The following is a 17171-nucleotide window of genomic DNA, read 5'->3' as shown; positions in this document are numbered from 1 at the left end:
GAATCATTGTATGGAGAGAAAAAAACGAAGAACTTAATCCCAAGAATTTAGTTGGAACAGTAAAACGTGGAGGTGTCATGGTTTGGGGGTGTATGTCAGCGGCTGGAGTAGGCAATTTAGTATTCATTGACGGTATAATGGATCATAGAGTTTATATAAATATTCTCAATAATAATTTAAAAGTGTCAGCACAAAAATTGGGCATTTTAAACAACTTTGTGTATTACCAAGACAACGATCCTAAGCACACGGCCACGAATGTTCGTCTTTTTTGCCTCTATCATTGCCCTCAAACCCTTAAAACACCAGCTCAATCACCGGATTTAAACCCTATAGAACGTATTTGGAAAGAATTAGAGGTGCGAATAAGAAGTCACGACATTAAATCGAAAATTCAACTGAAAGCAGTAATGATCGAAGAATGGAACAAGATCGGTGCAGAAGTAACCGACCGTTTAGTTAAATCTATGCCCAAACGTTTAAAAGCTGTTATAAAGAATAAAGGATATCCTACTAAATACTAAACATTTGTAAAAATTTAGAAAATTTCATATTTAGTGATGTTTTTTTAAAGTGTATGATCACTTTTGTGTCCTATTTTTGGGCAATTTTATTTATTGTCATTTTTAAAAAAATAATTTGCATCGTAATTAAAATTTATTCTTCACTGCTTTATTAAGAACTGTAAAAATATGCTATGAAAATATTTTCATGTAAAAATAAGAATATATAATGATAAATAATGAGGTTTTTAATTGATTCTTGTGGGTGTACGAACACTTTTGGGAGCCACTGTATATGTGTGCGAGCGGGCGTGTGTGTATAGATTTGTATTTTATGTTACCATTTAAATTTCTTGTTATGCATTTAAAATTATACAATACATAGAAATTTATCAAAATATAAATATTTTTTAATTATGAGGCAATTTATGAATCACTGTCAATTTAAAATAACTTTATTTTTATCATTAAAAGTTTATTTTTTTATACATGATAAATAAACAGTACACTTTTTAAGAAAAAAAATTAAATTTCAATTGTGAAATATAGATGATGATGATATTTTATGCTTGCTTCATTTATAATGATTTTATTTTTTAAAATTTGCTTCTAATTATATAGCAGCAATAGGGTAAAAAAAAAAAAAAAAGCACTTAAAATTTTTGAAATACAGGTGAATATTATTTTAGAAGATAACAAATTAAAAAATCCCTCCCTTCAAACCTCAAATAATAACCACAGGGTATCATATTAGAGAAGAAAACTGGATGGGCATTTCAATTATAGTTCAAAAGGTGTCCCTCACCTGTTATCATTCTGAAGCAATTTCATAGATGAAAATCTACACTTTTCAGGCACCAGAATTCTAAGATTTGCCGGGCTCATAAGCAGTGTTCATATGAGGCCAATGATTGCACACAATGGAAGGATACACCTACCTTAGGTGACCCCAATGAGACAATGACAAATGGTTGTCCCATTGGGACAACTATTTGCCAATGTCCCATTGCGGTCACGTGATCTTCCTGAAAGAGATGTGACCTTCCATTGGGCACAATAGTTGGCCTCATGTAAACACTGTTATAGAGTTAATATATTGTTAAATACTATTTCTAGGCAATTTGATTAATCTTGAATCTTTATCATATTTGACTATTAAGTCTAAAATGTTAAAATATCCAATTTCTCAATGGTGTCCCATCAGCTTAACTTCTCATGCACATATATAAAACATGTTCTCACTTGTTCATTTCCTTTTCAATTCTTCAATTGCTAATTAAAATATTTAATTTAAATCTTTAGTATTAATTCAAATTAAGAAATTTTATGATTGTAAAAAAATAAAATGATTGCCAATTTGATAAAGTTTATTATAAGAAAAAAGTAAATTACAATTGTCAGAGATAAATAAGTAAAATTTTCATATATTAAACAGAAAAAAAGACATATAGCTACAGTTTAGTACATAATTAAAAAATTCTAGTACATAAGTCAATTGATACAATAAATAAGAAGCTCAGAAGAATCTGTTTGCATAATAATTACTTTTAAAAAATATCAACACTCCAGAAGATATCTTTATAAAATCATTTTATTTGCAGATTATATATATTAATATTATTATCAATTATAGTATATTTTATAATAAAATGCTGATTATATATATTGAATAAAAAATATACATTTATTTAATAAATGATATAAATAACTTGATAGAGAAGTAAATAAATTTTTTTAATTAGTAGAAAAGCTAAATAACCAATTGCATTTCAAATATAAAATGTTCTACAAAATTTCATTTATTTTATTGACACTAAATACGCTGTACAACCACATTTTATTCAAATTATACAATTATATCTTGTGCATTTAATAACCACCCATACTAAAAACTAAAAAAAAAAAAAAAAATCAACTTTCCAGTGTCCAAATAAAGAAAATTTAATGTTTCATATTTATTTAAAATACAAATAGTGAAGTACATAAAATTTTTACGAATCTATAGATCAAATGCTTGTGCATTATACTCTGTTTTATAGCTTATATAAACAAAAATCTGATTTATGACAAATCAAACAGGATAGAATTTGGTTATAAAATGACAGCTTTTATTTGAAGATATTTACCTATATTTGGTCACAACTTTTTAGTCAAGAAGTTTTTCAAAAAAATTGCAAATGCATTTTGGAATAACAAATTCTATCAGAAGAAATTTAATCAAGAATAATAAAACAAAGAAAATTTTATGTATAAAATGCTATTATAATATTGAATATATCAATATCACTCAGATATTTAGCAATGCAACACATTAAATCCAAATTTAGAATAATTCTTTTCTGGTTACAGTGATTTGGTTTACACAATTTAGAATAAATAAATTCATTATATAAAGAATTTAATAAATTTTGTCTACCAATTCGATCAACAACTAAGTCTTCATATATTTTATATTTATTTACAGTAAAATTTTTGTAAATTTGATTAATTATCTGTTGCATATTTTGTGCATTCACAAGAGTTTGTAAAGGGTTTTTTGCAACAACAAAATCTAAAAGTGTAATCGAATCACACAAATACACAGATTTCATTTGAAGTATTTCTGAAGCACATTCATCTAAATAAGTAGCAAAGAAGTCATATGATGAATGCTTTATATCTAAATCAACAATAATTTTGTATTCATGGTAATAATCTCTTGCTGATTTGTCTACAGCTGCAGAAAAGTCCTTTACAAAATGAGAGTTTTTGAGAAATTTATATTGAATAAGAAGTTTCGCACATACTGGATCAAGCATGATGTAATGATCTAACAACCGGTCATAATATCGTTTTCTATTTGAAATATCAGCTCCATTTTCCAGAAGCAATCTAACAATATCTAAATTGTCTCCATGCCTTGCAATAGCACAATAAAGTGGAGTAATTCCAAAACAATTTTTTGCATTCACATCAGCTCCTTGGAACAGAAATTCCTTAATAACCTGAATGTCCACTTCAAGACATACAGCCCTAAGTAAAGGAGTTTCCTCAAAATGATTCTTTTCATTTATATTAGCACCAGAGAGTAACAATTTTTTCAAATCTTCCACGTTTGAAACATCATGAAATAGAATTGGCTTTTTATTCTCAACAGGAATGGCATTTTCAATGGGCATTTTGAATATGAAATATTACTTTTGCTTTATTAGTAAATTTTAATAATTTTTGAAAAAATATTAATTATCATCCCAACACAGTTTGAGTTTTGTTTAGCTTTTGATATTAGCAGTGCCTCCACTCCACCGAAATAAATTAATCGGAGGCAGAACCTATTTGTAAAATATCGAATAAAGCAGAATAAAGAATAAAATCATGTAACTGATTTTTAAGATACGCATCGGATAAAAATGCATTATTTTAGAAAATCAAAAATGTCTGAGTCTAGGCGTTTCCCTAGACCCTCGAAACATCAGATACATTGCCTTATTTTCAGAATTATCTATGCATACCTAAATAAATGAAATGAAGTGAACATAACTGAGAAAAGGTGGTTCATTTCAAATTGTAAATATTTATGTTTTGAGATATGCCGTCTCAATTCGCTGGTTAGATTAAATTACATTTTTGAGTTAGAGCGGTGGAGTTAGTGACATATCCGAATAAAATAGAAAAATGGTATGCATTTTTATTATGATTAAAAATAAAGATTTACACATAGTTGATAGATTTGCACATATATGAATATTTTATAACATAAAAATTGAAAACGAAAAAGGATTTTCATTCTTCCTTTCTGCAGTTTTTTTTATTCATATCTAGGCACTGTCTTCTTCCATTTTTTTTCGATGTTGTTCTGTGTAATTTGTTTTGTTAGGTTCTGTGCACAATAACATATCACAAAATTCAAAATGTATGATTTGTACAAATTAATATCATTTTGAAATGTGAATATAACCATAATCCTATATTTCTGTTGCTGCTATAAATCTGATTAATCTCTCAATTTTTGAAAATAATTGGAAACTTTTATTGTTTAAGTAGTATATATAATTTTTTTCATTTGTATTTTTAAAAATTGAAAGAATTACGTATGAAAGTAATTCATGCATTCTGTTTTGTTCAGTGTATGCATACATGATTCTATTATAAGAAGTATTTGTTAGTAATTTTTATGTAATATATTTTCAGTTCAATATGGCTACATTAGTAATAAAATTCAAGATCTGTGCAAAACTTGTTACAATTTTAATTTTGTATTTGTTTAAAATTTGAATTTCACAATTTTTTTTTTAAATTTTGTATATTTTTAAAATTTGATTTCCTTATTTCTGATACAAGGAGGTGTTATTTTGAGGTTGTAAAAAAGTATGAAGAATGCCGTATAATTTTTATTCTTTCTTTATTTTTTTAGTCAGTCATCCTACATATTGATGTTGGAGACATAAAAATTGAATTATTTTGTGAGCTTTGCCCCAAAGCATGCGAGGTAAGAGTTGCATATATTTGTCATTTTGAATTTTTCATATTTTCAAAAATACTGTTTTAGGTACTTTATATGAAGTAAAACTTTTTTTACAGACTTTTTTAGCTCTTTGTGCTAGTGGGTATTATGATGAATGTTTATTTCATAGAAATATAAAGGGATTCATTATTGAAACAGGTGATCCAACAGGTAAACAATGGTGTGTCTTGGGCATACGTTATTGTTATAAATAAAAGTTTTAACTAACTCAATATTAAAAATAGCTTGTTTATTTTTGAAACAAGCTATGTTTAATATTGAGTTTATTCTTCACCTAATGCATGACAATGTATTACATCATATTTGTATAAAAAATTCCTTTAAACTGTATTTAATGTTACGATATTTCCCAGTTTTTTAAAATTTAATTGATATTTTTTAGGAACTGGTAAAAAAGGTGCTAGTATATGAGGTAGAAAGTTTGAGGATGAATTAAAAGATGAATTGAAGGTACAGTTTTTCTTTTTTGATTTTTATGTATTTTTACAATTTTATGTATACTTTTTTAGTAGTCAATGCTATGATAATCTAACTTGAATAATTTGAAAAGCTGCATTTGTTTAGGGTATAATTGAGAGAGAATTAAGGAGAATTCTGATAGTTAGAAAGCGCATTTATTAATATTTTCTCAAAACCAAGCACCTTTAGGAATTCTTATTGTCATATAACTTATTTCTAAAATGTAAGCAATTTTCTTTAAAAGGTGGGGCAAGGACTTCCCACACCAACTTCTTTTTTTGTACTATAAGTGGCATGGGTTGCTTTTGCAGTTGCCACTCAAGATTTGCATTAGAAGGAATATTTTTATTTGTAGGGAATTTTTTTTTTTTTCATTTTTAATTGTTTCTATTTATATTAAATTCATATCCAGTGTAATATGCATTGAAAGTAAAATTGTTATAAAAATATCGAATTATGTAACAAAATGAAAATGTTTGAAAACTTTTATTCAACAAATTTGAATAATGAAATTAACAATATGAATGCAAGTTTATTTTTTCATACAGGAAAAAAAAAAGAGAGAAACATCTCTTTCACATATGAAGTTTGCTTTTTATTGTATTTGATTTTAACATTTCTGAGTTGAAAAATATTTTCTTTAATCTAATGTAAACAAGGCATTAACAGGGAAATAATATCATTAACTTGATCTTTAGAGCAGCATCAGGTTGTGTGCAACTAGTTTGTGTGTGAGGGTGTATTAGGGTGCAAGTAACTATTATGTGTATTAAATAGTTTGTGATTTTTTGTTATGAGAGCACAATTTTATATGATTGTAAAAAATGAAAATATTGATTAAAAAAAAACTAATGAAACATACATAAAAATAAGCAATCAAATTTCATGCAAAGTGCTGGACATTAAAATGTCATTTTACTTTCTTGGAAATGTCTTTAAATGTTCTACACAATTGTACAATATATTGTCACGTAGGTACTTGAGTGTGGAACTCAATGACACACAAGAAGTAGAGCTAAACCAATTTATTAACTAAACTCAGAACACAATGAGTGACAAATCTTCTGCTTTTATACTAGCAGGGAACGTTCCAGAATACTTTTCTGGAGACAGTAAGAAAAGTCCAGAACACTTGTCTGGTAAACTAAAGAAATGTCCAGAATCTTCTGGAACATGAAATAAAGAGAAACATAAAATCAATTAATAAAATATTTACACAAACTCTGAATCGCGGGATACGAACTCACAATCCCTTGATTATGAGATCAGTTCTATGACCATTCGGCCATGAAGAGTCGACTGATTCTTTTCAATGTGGCATTGCTCCCTCCTTAGAAGAACAGCGTCTCGATATTATGACATTTCATTGTGGGGCTCTAGTTCTTGATTGAGTCACAGGGCCAGTATAAGTTGTCGTGTCTTCACGGGGAGTAGTCTCTTGAGAAATGTCTCTTTCCGGAACCTCCCTAATTTTATAAAAATGTTGGTCGTCTTGTTCTTCTGGGTCATGGTATGGCTTCAAGCGTAAAACGTGGACAACTTCCTTCGGTTTCCGTTTTCTAGAACTACTATCGAAATCGGCTACTTCATAGGTGACGTCGGACAACCGCCTCAAGACTTGATAAGGGCTGAAGTACCTCTTGAGGAGCTTCTCGGAAAGCCCCTTTTTACGAATTGGAATAAAAATCTACACCAAATCCCCTGGTTCGTATGTCACCATCCGATGTTTGGATTCATAATGCCGGCGATCTTTCTGCTGAGCGTCGAGAGTTCGTGCACGAGCTAATTGCCTCGATTCTTCTGCTTTATTGATCAGATGACTAAAGTAATCGTCTTCTTGGCTGACCTCTTTGGAGCAGAGATGAAACATCGTATCCAATGGCGTTTCAGCTTCTCGCCCATGTAGTAGGTAGAAGGGCGTAAAACCTGTCGTGTCGTGCTTGGCAGTGTTGTAGGCGAATGTGACGAACGGCAATATCTTGTCCCAGTTCTTCTGTTCGACATCAACATACATAGAAAGCATATCCGCTAGCGTTTTGTTGAATCGCTCTGTAAGTCCATTTGTTTACGGATGATAGGCTATTGCCATTCGATGAGTGATTTTGCACAGGCGATTAATATCGGACACCAGCTTGGATTGAAAAACTTGTCCACGGTCTGTAATGATAACTCGTAGAGCTCCATGCTTCAGGATTATGTACTCTAGTAGGAATTTGACGATTTGTGTAGCTTCCGCCGTCGGTAAAGCTCTGGTGACTGCGTACCGTGTCAAATAATCGGTGCATACTACAATCCCTTTGTTGCCGTCGCCCGATTTTTTAAATCGTCTTAGCAGGTCGATTCCGATGCGATGGAAAGGAGCGGCAGCTGGTGCAATAGGCACGAGATGACATGGTGGCTTCTGAGAAATAGATTTTCTCCTTTGACATTCTCGGCAGTGCATCACATATCTTCAAACTTTTCTGTACAAGCCTGGCCAATGAAATCGCTTTCTTATTCTATCATACGTCCTGGTGAATCCTTGATGTTCGGTGGTAGGGTCGTCATGGAGTGATTCTAGAATACTGAGTCGTAAATGCTTCGGGATCACTGGTAGAAATTTCTTTCCGGACGGATCAAAATTCTTCTTGTAGAGGACTTCTTCGACTATTTCAAAGTTTCCCAGCCTGCTTGCTTCGGTACTTTGTTGGTCTCTTATTATTCTTGCCAATTCTGGATCTTTCATTTGTTCTTCTGAGAGATTAGTGAATAAAGAGGCACATATGGAGTCCCCAGACCATGAAGCATCGACTTTTACTGGGTTTCTGGACAGACTGTCAGCATCTTTGTGTTTCCTTCCACTTTTGTACACCACTGATACGTCGTATTCTTGGAGTCGCAGCGCCCATCTAGCGAGTCTTCCAGAGGGATCTTTTCAGTCCTGTCAGCCAACACAGGGAATGATGGTCAATGACGATCTTGAAAGCCTTTCCAAAGAGATATGGTCGAAAATTAGTTATAGCCCATATGGCCGCAAGGCATTCTCTTTCAGTTGTGGAATAGTTTCTCTCAGCCTTCGTCAGAGTACGCGAGGCATAAGCTATTACTTTTTCCTTCCCATCCTGTATTTGAACTAATACTGCGCCGATTCCGTATTCAATCGCGTCAGTGTGAAGTTCCGTTGGTGCATTTTCGTCATAAAGGCCTAAGACAGAATCGGAGGTAAGATCTTTCTTTAAATTATTAAAAGCTTCCAATTGTTCAGGTCCCCAACAGAATTTTGTGTCCCCCTTCAGTAACAACTGTAGAGGTTCGGTTTTATGGCAAAAGTCCTTTATAAATCGTCGATAGTAAGAGCAAAGTCCCAGAAAGCTTCTGATGTCATGGATATTCCTAGGCAAGGGAAAGACACTCACGGCCTTTATTTTTTCTGGGTCCGGTCGTACGCCATCACTGGAGACTATGTGTCCCAAGATCTTTATCTCTTTTGCTCCAAAGCGACATTTTTTTTGAATTAAGGATAATGCCTGCGTTCTGTATACACTGAAGGACGGTATTCAACCTCTGAAGATGCTCATCGAATGTTTCTGAGAACACCACAATATCATCTAAATAGAAAAGGCACATTGTCCATTTTAAATGTCGCAGAAGATTATCCATCATCTTTTCAAAGTTGCAGGAGCGTTGCATAAACCAAATGGCATCACTTGAAACTCGTATAATCCCTCAGGTGTTATAAAAGCTGTTTTCTCACGATCGGCTTCATCAACTTCTATTTGCCAGTAACCGGAGTAGAGATCCATGGACGAAAAATATTTTGCCCCCTTCAGGCAATCCAAGGTGTCGTCAATGCACGGCAATGGAGGCAATGGATACAAGTCTTTCTTGGTAATTTTGTTGAGTCGGCGTTAATCAACACAAAAACGCCAGCTTCCATCTTTTTTCCTGACCGAGATGACCATGGACTTTCTGATGGTTCAATAATGTCTTTTTCTAACATTTTGGTTACCTCCTCACTGATAATGCGACGTTCAGATGGAGACACTCTGTAAGCTCACTGACTGATAGGTAAGTGGTCGTCAGTGTTTATTCGGTGTTTAACATTGAGTTGACTTCCTTTCTTGATCGAAAATATCTGAAAACCTCTGCAGTAGGTGCAACATTCTTTCTTTTTGGTCAATCCTCAAATCCGGAGCTATCATCGTGGTACAGTCGAGGACACCCAATTTTGCCTTTTAAGTAGTCGTGGAATTAAGCTATCCTTCGTCTATGGTATTTAAGTAGTCTTCACGTAAGGGTTCGTCATACCCGATGCACATGCCTTTAGGGATGATCTGAGGTTCTCCTTGTCCGTTGGCAACCCATAATTCGGCTTTACCATTAAGGAGCGTAACTATAGTAGATGGGATGGCAACTTCCTTGTTTAAGAGGAGCATCCTATTTCCTTCTGCTATTACGTCGATAGCTCGATGGTTCTTACGGCCTAAGACAGTAATCTTTCTGATAGAACGAGCAGGTATTTTATAGTCTTCCAACGTGAATAAACGGCTGGAGTCTGGAATTTGGGATTCTCGAATGACGTCTTGAAACAAAAAGCTCCGAACGTCCACAATCTATAACAGCTTGAGAAGCGCCCAAAAAGTCCCAACCTAGGATAATATCATGACTGCATTGCGGTAAAACAATAAATTCAAAAGCTTGAGGTCGGCCATTTATTTCGAGACGAAGTGTACATTTTCCCACTGGTCTCATGTAATTTCCATCGGCGACTTTTAAAAGACCATTGTTAGTTATTGGAAACATAACTTTCTTCAGTAGGCGACGATACTTCTCCGACATAACAGACAATGAGGCTCCAGAGTCCACAAGGGCAGTTATTGGCTCATTGTCGACGATTACTTCAATGTTGTTTCCGGACATCTTTGCGGCAATCGGAGGATTTTTTGTCACTAACGGCCTCACCCCCAAGGAAGGTCGCACCGCTTAGTTTTCCTCATTTCTCCGGCTAGGAGATTGACTGGATCTTCTATATGGTGACGGAGATCTGTAGCGGCGTGTCGGCGATCGTCCTCGCGATGGGCTGTACTCGTCAGCATAGCGTCCCTCATTCGACGTCTGACGGCCGAAATCTCTCCTATTAGCCCGATATGCCTCAAAAATAGCTTTGCGATCCCGGCAGTATTGAACTACATGTCCAGGGCTGCCACAATGGAAACAGACGGGTCTTCTATCAGGAGTGCGCCAGACATCTGACTTCCTCTGTTTTTGTTGTGCTACGAGCGTAGGTCGTCTGGCAACGTCAGCATAGGTAGGTTGGCGTCTTGGTTTTACCTTTGTCCATTCTGGTGCTGTCTGTGACAAAGGAGCCAAAGCATTTTCCACTTCCCCTCGAACAATGGCTTCAATGCCTTTGTCTTGGAGTCCGGGATCGACTACTGGAGATACGAGACGCTGGACCTCCTGTCGCACTATTTGACGTAATAGTGATACCAGATCCAGTTGTTGGTCAATTGCAGCCATTGGTACCACATTTGGGAGCCTTTCAAATTTCCTACCACGGATCCTCTTTTGCTGCATCTCTTCGATCTTTCTACACCATTTTATAAAGTCCTCTGTAGTGGTTATTTATTTCGTCAGTAGTGCTTGGTAAACATCTTCAGCGACTCCTTTCATCAGATTAGACACTTTATCTTCTGACATATCTGGTTTGATTTGATGGCATAACCCCAACTCGCTTTGGATGTACGACAGTGTGCTTTCGCCAGATTTTTGAGCTCTATTCTTTAGCTCATCTTCTGCCTTCTTTACATAGTGCTGTGTTTCTCCAAATGCCTCTTTTAACATTGATTTGAAAACATCCCAGGAAGTCAATTTATCTTCATTATTTTCGTACCATTGCTTCACTGTGCCGTCCAGGAAAAAGAACACATTTGCGAGGCAAGTCATGTCATCCCATCTGTTGAATTTTGACACTCTGTCGTATTCCTTCAGCCATTTGTTTGGGTCTTGTCCCACGTCTCCTTTAAAGACTGAGGGATTCCTGTATTGTGGCTGTGCTGATGTCAGGACGACCGGTTTAGTCTCCGGTTCCACAGGCATTGTCCTTGTCTTTCTGGTTGATGGATTGTAAGGTCCAAATTCTGGTTCAAGGCCTTTAAGGCGATTGCTTCTACGCAAATCCGTTTCTACGCTGACGAATCGTACCCGGCGCCTCCACCAAAGAATGTCACGTAGGTACTTGAGTGTGGAACTCAATGACACACACAAGAAGTAGAGCTAAACCAATTTATTAACTAAACTCAGAACACAATGAGTGACAAATCTTCTGCTTTTATACTAGCAGGGAACGTTCCAGAATACTTTTCTGGAGACAGTAAGAAAAGTCCAGAACACTTGTCTGGTAAACTAAAGAAATGTGCAGAATCTTCTGGAACATGAAATAAAGAGAAACATAAAATCAATTAATAAAATATTTACACAAACTCTGAATCGCGGGATACGAACTCACAATCCCTTGATTATGAGATCAGTTCTATGACCATTCGGCCATCAAGAGTCGTCTGATTCTTTTCAATACGGCAATATACATTCTATTGTCATAAAATATTCAGGAATAACTTAGTCGTGAACTTATAACAAGTTGTACAATTTTGTTTCAAAATTTTCCAGATGAAAGAAATAGCAATATTTGATGTTAATTTGAAATATTTAAGCTTTTTAATTTTTTTCTTCAATTAAAATAACATGCATTGTTTATATCTGTCATAAAATTGTTAATTATTGTAAAATATTTATTGCATCAGTTATTCATTCTAATATATCTGAAGGAAATAAAGTTTTATTTAATTTTTCCTTTAAACAGTATTTTTTATATTTAAAAAATACTTTTGGCATCTAGCTAGTAGTTTTTAAGATTCTATTTTTCAACCACTGGAAAGTTAATGAAACATTTGCAAAAAATATCCGTCAGCAACAGGCCACTTGCTGCAGTGAATATTGTTCTATAAATCTAAAACTGGATATTTAGAAAGTTCTGTTCTTGTTAGTCACTTTTAGTTGCATAAAAAATATTTTTCATTTAAAGGTAATTTTCAAAAATAGCTTTTGAGTTTTTGAATGCAATAGGAGGTATTCAGATTTAGACAGAATAATTAAAATCGTAATTATTTGATATTATTTAAATGTAAGAAATAGTCTATATAGTATTTATAATGATATTTATTCACAATAAATATTACAGTTCCTAAATTTTTTTTCCAACTCTTGTTGATTATAATTTTATATCTTAATTTACTGAATATATTCTTTCTAGCATAATACCAGAGGTATAGTATCTGTAGCTAATAATGGACCAAATTCCAATAGTTCACAGTTTTTTATAACTTATGCTAAACAACCTCACTTAGATATGAAATATACGGTCTTTGGATAATAAGTTGGAATTATATCGATGAATTAATTAAAATTATTGCCAATTTATTATATGTGCAAATCAAGTTTTGTTATACCTTTGAAGAAATTTTTTAACTCTTTTGACAATAAATTAATTGTAAAATTTTAAATACATTGATTTAGCCTTTAATCTTTTCTTATTAGAATTATTTCTGCATTAACTTTTCTTAACAAAATAATAATTATCTTTCTGTAAATGATAAAAGTTCTTTAATTTTTGCATCTGCTCTGTTTTAATAGTGTGTTTTCCTCAACTGCCTTTATAGTATTTTAAGGATTAAAATAATAATTGTTCCAAACTGGATGCACCATCTAATTAGGAAATTAAATAAATTCATTTGTCAAGGGGTGAATATATTATATATGAATATTCTATGAATAACTATTTTAATCATTATTTTATTAACCATTTCTAGGCCGTAAGCTTGCTACGAAGTTTATCAATCTTTGTATGAAATTATGTAAGTTGGCATCAGTTCTGACAAATTGGTTTAGAAAGGCAGAAACTTAGATGCTTCAGTTCTTTATCTTACACAAAATGATGTGTCTTGATTTGTTACTTAATTATTAATTAACAATATTAATTAATTAATCAAATTAAATTTACCTAATAAACTAAATGAATCCCTTTTCTTATTCTAATTTCAATCCTAAAAATATTTTAACATAATATGACTGGAAAAAAATGGCCCTTTAAAGGGTTAATCATGTGTATTTAAGTATATTTAAATACATTTGAATCATATAAAAAAAAGACTTCTCATTGAATCATATAAAAAGAAAACTAAGTTGTACATAAATAATTATTCAAACTCTTAAACCTGAAAATTTGAGATTTCTTTTTAAAGAAATTAATTTAAAAAAATAATTTATTGTTTTTTAATCTCCATGCTTCAAATATTGATTATGCTTTCTCTTACAGGGTCATTGATGGATTAGAGACTTTAGATGAATTGGAAAACTGCGTGTCAATTCAAACACGTTTCGACTTTTAACTGATACTAGATTCAATTCTGTTACTATTCATGCAAATCCTTTTGCAAAATGATTGTTAAAAAATGTTTCACCTCTACTCAAACCAAGTTTATGTATATATAAAGGTAAAATTTTTTAATAAAGACAAGTTTATTAAATTACAACCAATCCTTTTGCAACTACTTGGTTTTACAGAAATATTGATTATATATAATTTCATTTGAATCCTTTAGATATAAATTAATGCCTGTCATTCTTTCAAATTTCTAAACACTAAAAGTGTATTATTTTAATTATTTTACATCTGTTCATTGTTTATATGAAATTTCTAATGAAGACCATTCCCATGACATCATAATGCTGTTGAAAACAGAAAATGCACATTTCATCTAAATTTCTCAGTACTTTAAATTCACTTTTTTATTCATCTTGTTAACTGATCTTTTTCGTTTTGCTTTCAACAATGGAAGAAAATCTTGCGATTCAGGTTTTCATGAAACTGTTAAAATGGTTTGAATTGCAGAATAAGAGTGTAATCAATTATAAAAAATGATCAAAAAGATATTTTTGAAAAATTGTAAAATTTTTTAAAAAATGCATGAATATTAAATTAGTATAATTAAAAAAAAGGAATTTTTAATTTTAAGATGATGAAAAATAATTTGTGTATTGTAATAATTTTGGAAATTATGGGGGAAATGTGTTAGAATTTCATATACATATATATTCATTAATCTTATATACATATATATTCCAAGTTTATCAGTTCTAGGTTAAACGATCTAATCTGTAGAGCACTAGAATCCACAGATACCCCCCCCCATATGTTCATCTTTATCATTAGTAGAGATCAATCCAATAATTTTGATTTATTAACAATTTCTTTCAGACGAAACATTCTTTTAACTTCAGATGAAATAGTCGCTTGACTAATTCAACTATTTCTAGTAATGTATATGTATGTAATTAAAAATTAAAATACATATCTTTGATACCATACTAAAATTATAAAAGCTACAATAACTATTATGGGAGATTGTGATCTGTTATGAAGCAGAAAATTTATTGATGTCCAAGTTACAGAATTGCCTCCTTTTAATAGTTTCATACAAAGAAATTACTTATGAATTGTTTTATTCTGATGTTAGTACAACAAATGACAAAACTTTGTTTTATTTTTAATGTAATAAAGTAGTAAACATAATCATATCTGTTTCATTAAACTACAATAATTTTTCTTTTTATATAGATAGAGATTTGTTGGTTTTTAAATTAAAATTATGTCCTTTTGTCCATTATCATACAAAAAAAAAATCTTCATCGTAATTATAAAAATGTAAGATATATTTCATTTCAGAGCATATAATGGACATTTATTCTATTTTTCATGAATAAATATGACTTTGTGACATTCCTAATTAAAAATTCTTACAAAGAATTATCATTAAATTAATTAGATATTAAATATCATTTTGCTAAAATAAGCTTTGACCATATCTTTGCAATTAATCTTTGGTTGTTATTACAATTCCTTGCTGAAATATTAGCGTAGATAGTAATGTTTCTAAGTTTTGTTAATATGAGCCCAGCAGTTTTATGATTTTGTTAATCATATGTAATGCTTAAAGTAAATAACTGTGTAAAGCAACTTGAGTTAACAGAAGTCATATTTGCATGTTGTTGCAATGGTGTTCATACTTATACTTTCACATAAATTATGATTTTGGAATTAAATTACTTTATCATCTTAAACACCAGGCCAAGAAATTTAAATAATTATTTACAAGGTGCCCATTCTAATCTTGGCTCAATAGCTAATTTCTAAATCTATATACATTACCATTTAAAGAATGCTCTAAGTGACATAATGATTTCTATTTTATGTTGCTCTAGTCAATATATATGTTGTTAACAAAATTTAAAAGTTTAAATTTTTGTACGGTTCCTATTAGTTCATATTTAATGGAATATTTTTGACAGATGACTTTTTAAACGAAAGAAGTTCCTTTCTACCATGATCCAAACGGATCAAATTAAAAAACTTTGAATTTCATTATTTTATACCAATAAATAGATGCTTTAAGGAAGCACCACATATTGATTGGCAGATGATCTTCCTCACAATGGCCATTAAAATGACTAAAATCGTCGATATAGAATAGTAGTATTATGGTCTCTGTCAGTTTTAGTCAGAATTGTGAAACTTTCTTTTTTTTTAAATTTTAGTTTTTGAGATTATTTTATTGAATAAGACTGTGGAAAGAACTGATTTATGTGCTGATTTTTTTGTATCTATAAATAATTTATTATTTTATAATGTTGCTTATAAATAAAATTATTTTTTTTATGAATGAATAAGTAATTACATATGGCAGTTACCTGGATAGCCTGGTTGGTTGGACGTTGCATTCGCGTTCTTTGGGTTGCGAGTTCGAACCTCGCCGGCCGAAGACTCTCCGTTTGTGTGGTGGCCGGCGCACGAATAAAATCTGTCTACAAAGTTCTCCATGTCGAGAATAATACCACTGGGGGTACTGAATCAGGGGTAATCGTTCTCTGATTCAGGTCTAAATTACGATCTATGGATGAGTGGATGAATGAAGTCCTCCCCATAAAAAGGATCGTGACGTGTGTGTAGCTAAGTCGCGCTTTTGGCCCTAGATGATGAAAGACGTCAAGTCAAGAGACGCGCCCTTGGCTTCAAATTACTGACTTCTAAAGTCAGTGGGCTTGTGTATGACAAGTGCCATTAGAAACAACAACATATGATAGTAATTGCAGTTCATCTGTAGGTTGATTTCATCATGTCTATCTAATTTGATGCCTATCTAATTATTCTTTTTAATCTTATGACAAAAAAAATATAAGTAAAGGTTGGCAAAATATTATTTGTTATACTATTTGTAAGTTTATAGAGCGTCCAACCTTCTTAGTTATACTTCAAAGTAATGAAATTGTCAAGCTGGTAATATAAACTAGCGAAATCAGACCTTGTTGTTCTTGGCTTTATTTAAATTTTATACAAAAAGCATTTTTTGAAATTTAGAGGAAGGGAGAGAATGACTATTGATGACGTATACAAGGGTCTTGGGCTTTCGTATGAAATTAAAGTTAAAATCGGTTCAGTGGCGAAGTGTGTCACGGATTTTCTACAAAGAAAGCGCTCGGCGAAGTAGTTCTGTTTCGTTATCTCTAGAAAATGGAGGAAGGTAGGTGACCCTTAATGAGATATTTTGAAATCATGATCTTTCATGGAGAATGTAGAGAGAGGTAGTATTTTCTTTTCTTTCGCTTGGAAA

General features: G+C 32.0%; 1 protein-coding gene and 1 pseudogene across 1 annotated transcript; one reads left to right on the top strand and one right to left on the bottom strand.

Moving 5' to 3' along the window:
* Positions 1–1442: 1442 nt before the first annotated feature.
* Positions 1443–3661, bottom strand: LOC129980662 (ankyrin repeat and SOCS box protein 3-like). The gene is made up of 2 exons (XM_056091043.1): positions 3290–3661; positions 1443–1580 (listed from the first exon to the last, which is right to left on the bottom strand). Exons 1-2 carry the CDS (start codon positions 3659–3661, stop codon positions 1443–1445), a joined length of 510 nt encoding a protein of 169 aa, XP_055947018.1.
* Positions 3662–4031: 370 nt separating this feature from the next.
* Positions 4032–14021, top strand: LOC129981135 (peptidyl-prolyl cis-trans isomerase-like 3; annotated as a pseudogene).
* Positions 14022–17171: the final 3150 nt, after the last annotated feature.

The sequence above is a fragment of the Argiope bruennichi genome, chromosome 8, assembly GCF_947563725.1.
Source record: "Argiope bruennichi chromosome 8, qqArgBrue1.1, whole genome shotgun sequence".
In the NCBI taxonomy this organism is placed as follows: Eukaryota; Metazoa; Arthropoda; class Arachnida; order Araneae; family Araneidae; genus Argiope; species Argiope bruennichi.
This window is presented reverse-complemented; position numbering and strand designations above follow the sequence as displayed.

Bases quoted from the DNA above. Each gene is read 5' to 3' on its own strand.
- LOC129980662 (XM_056091043.1), bottom strand. From the start codon at position 3,661: ATGCCCATTGAAAATGCCATTCCTGTTGAGAATAAAAAGCCAATTCTA. The intron at 1,581-3,289 runs GTATGTGCGAAA...ACTCTATAACAG, and splicing joins ATTACATCATGCTTGATCCA to TGTTTACATGAGGCCAACTA.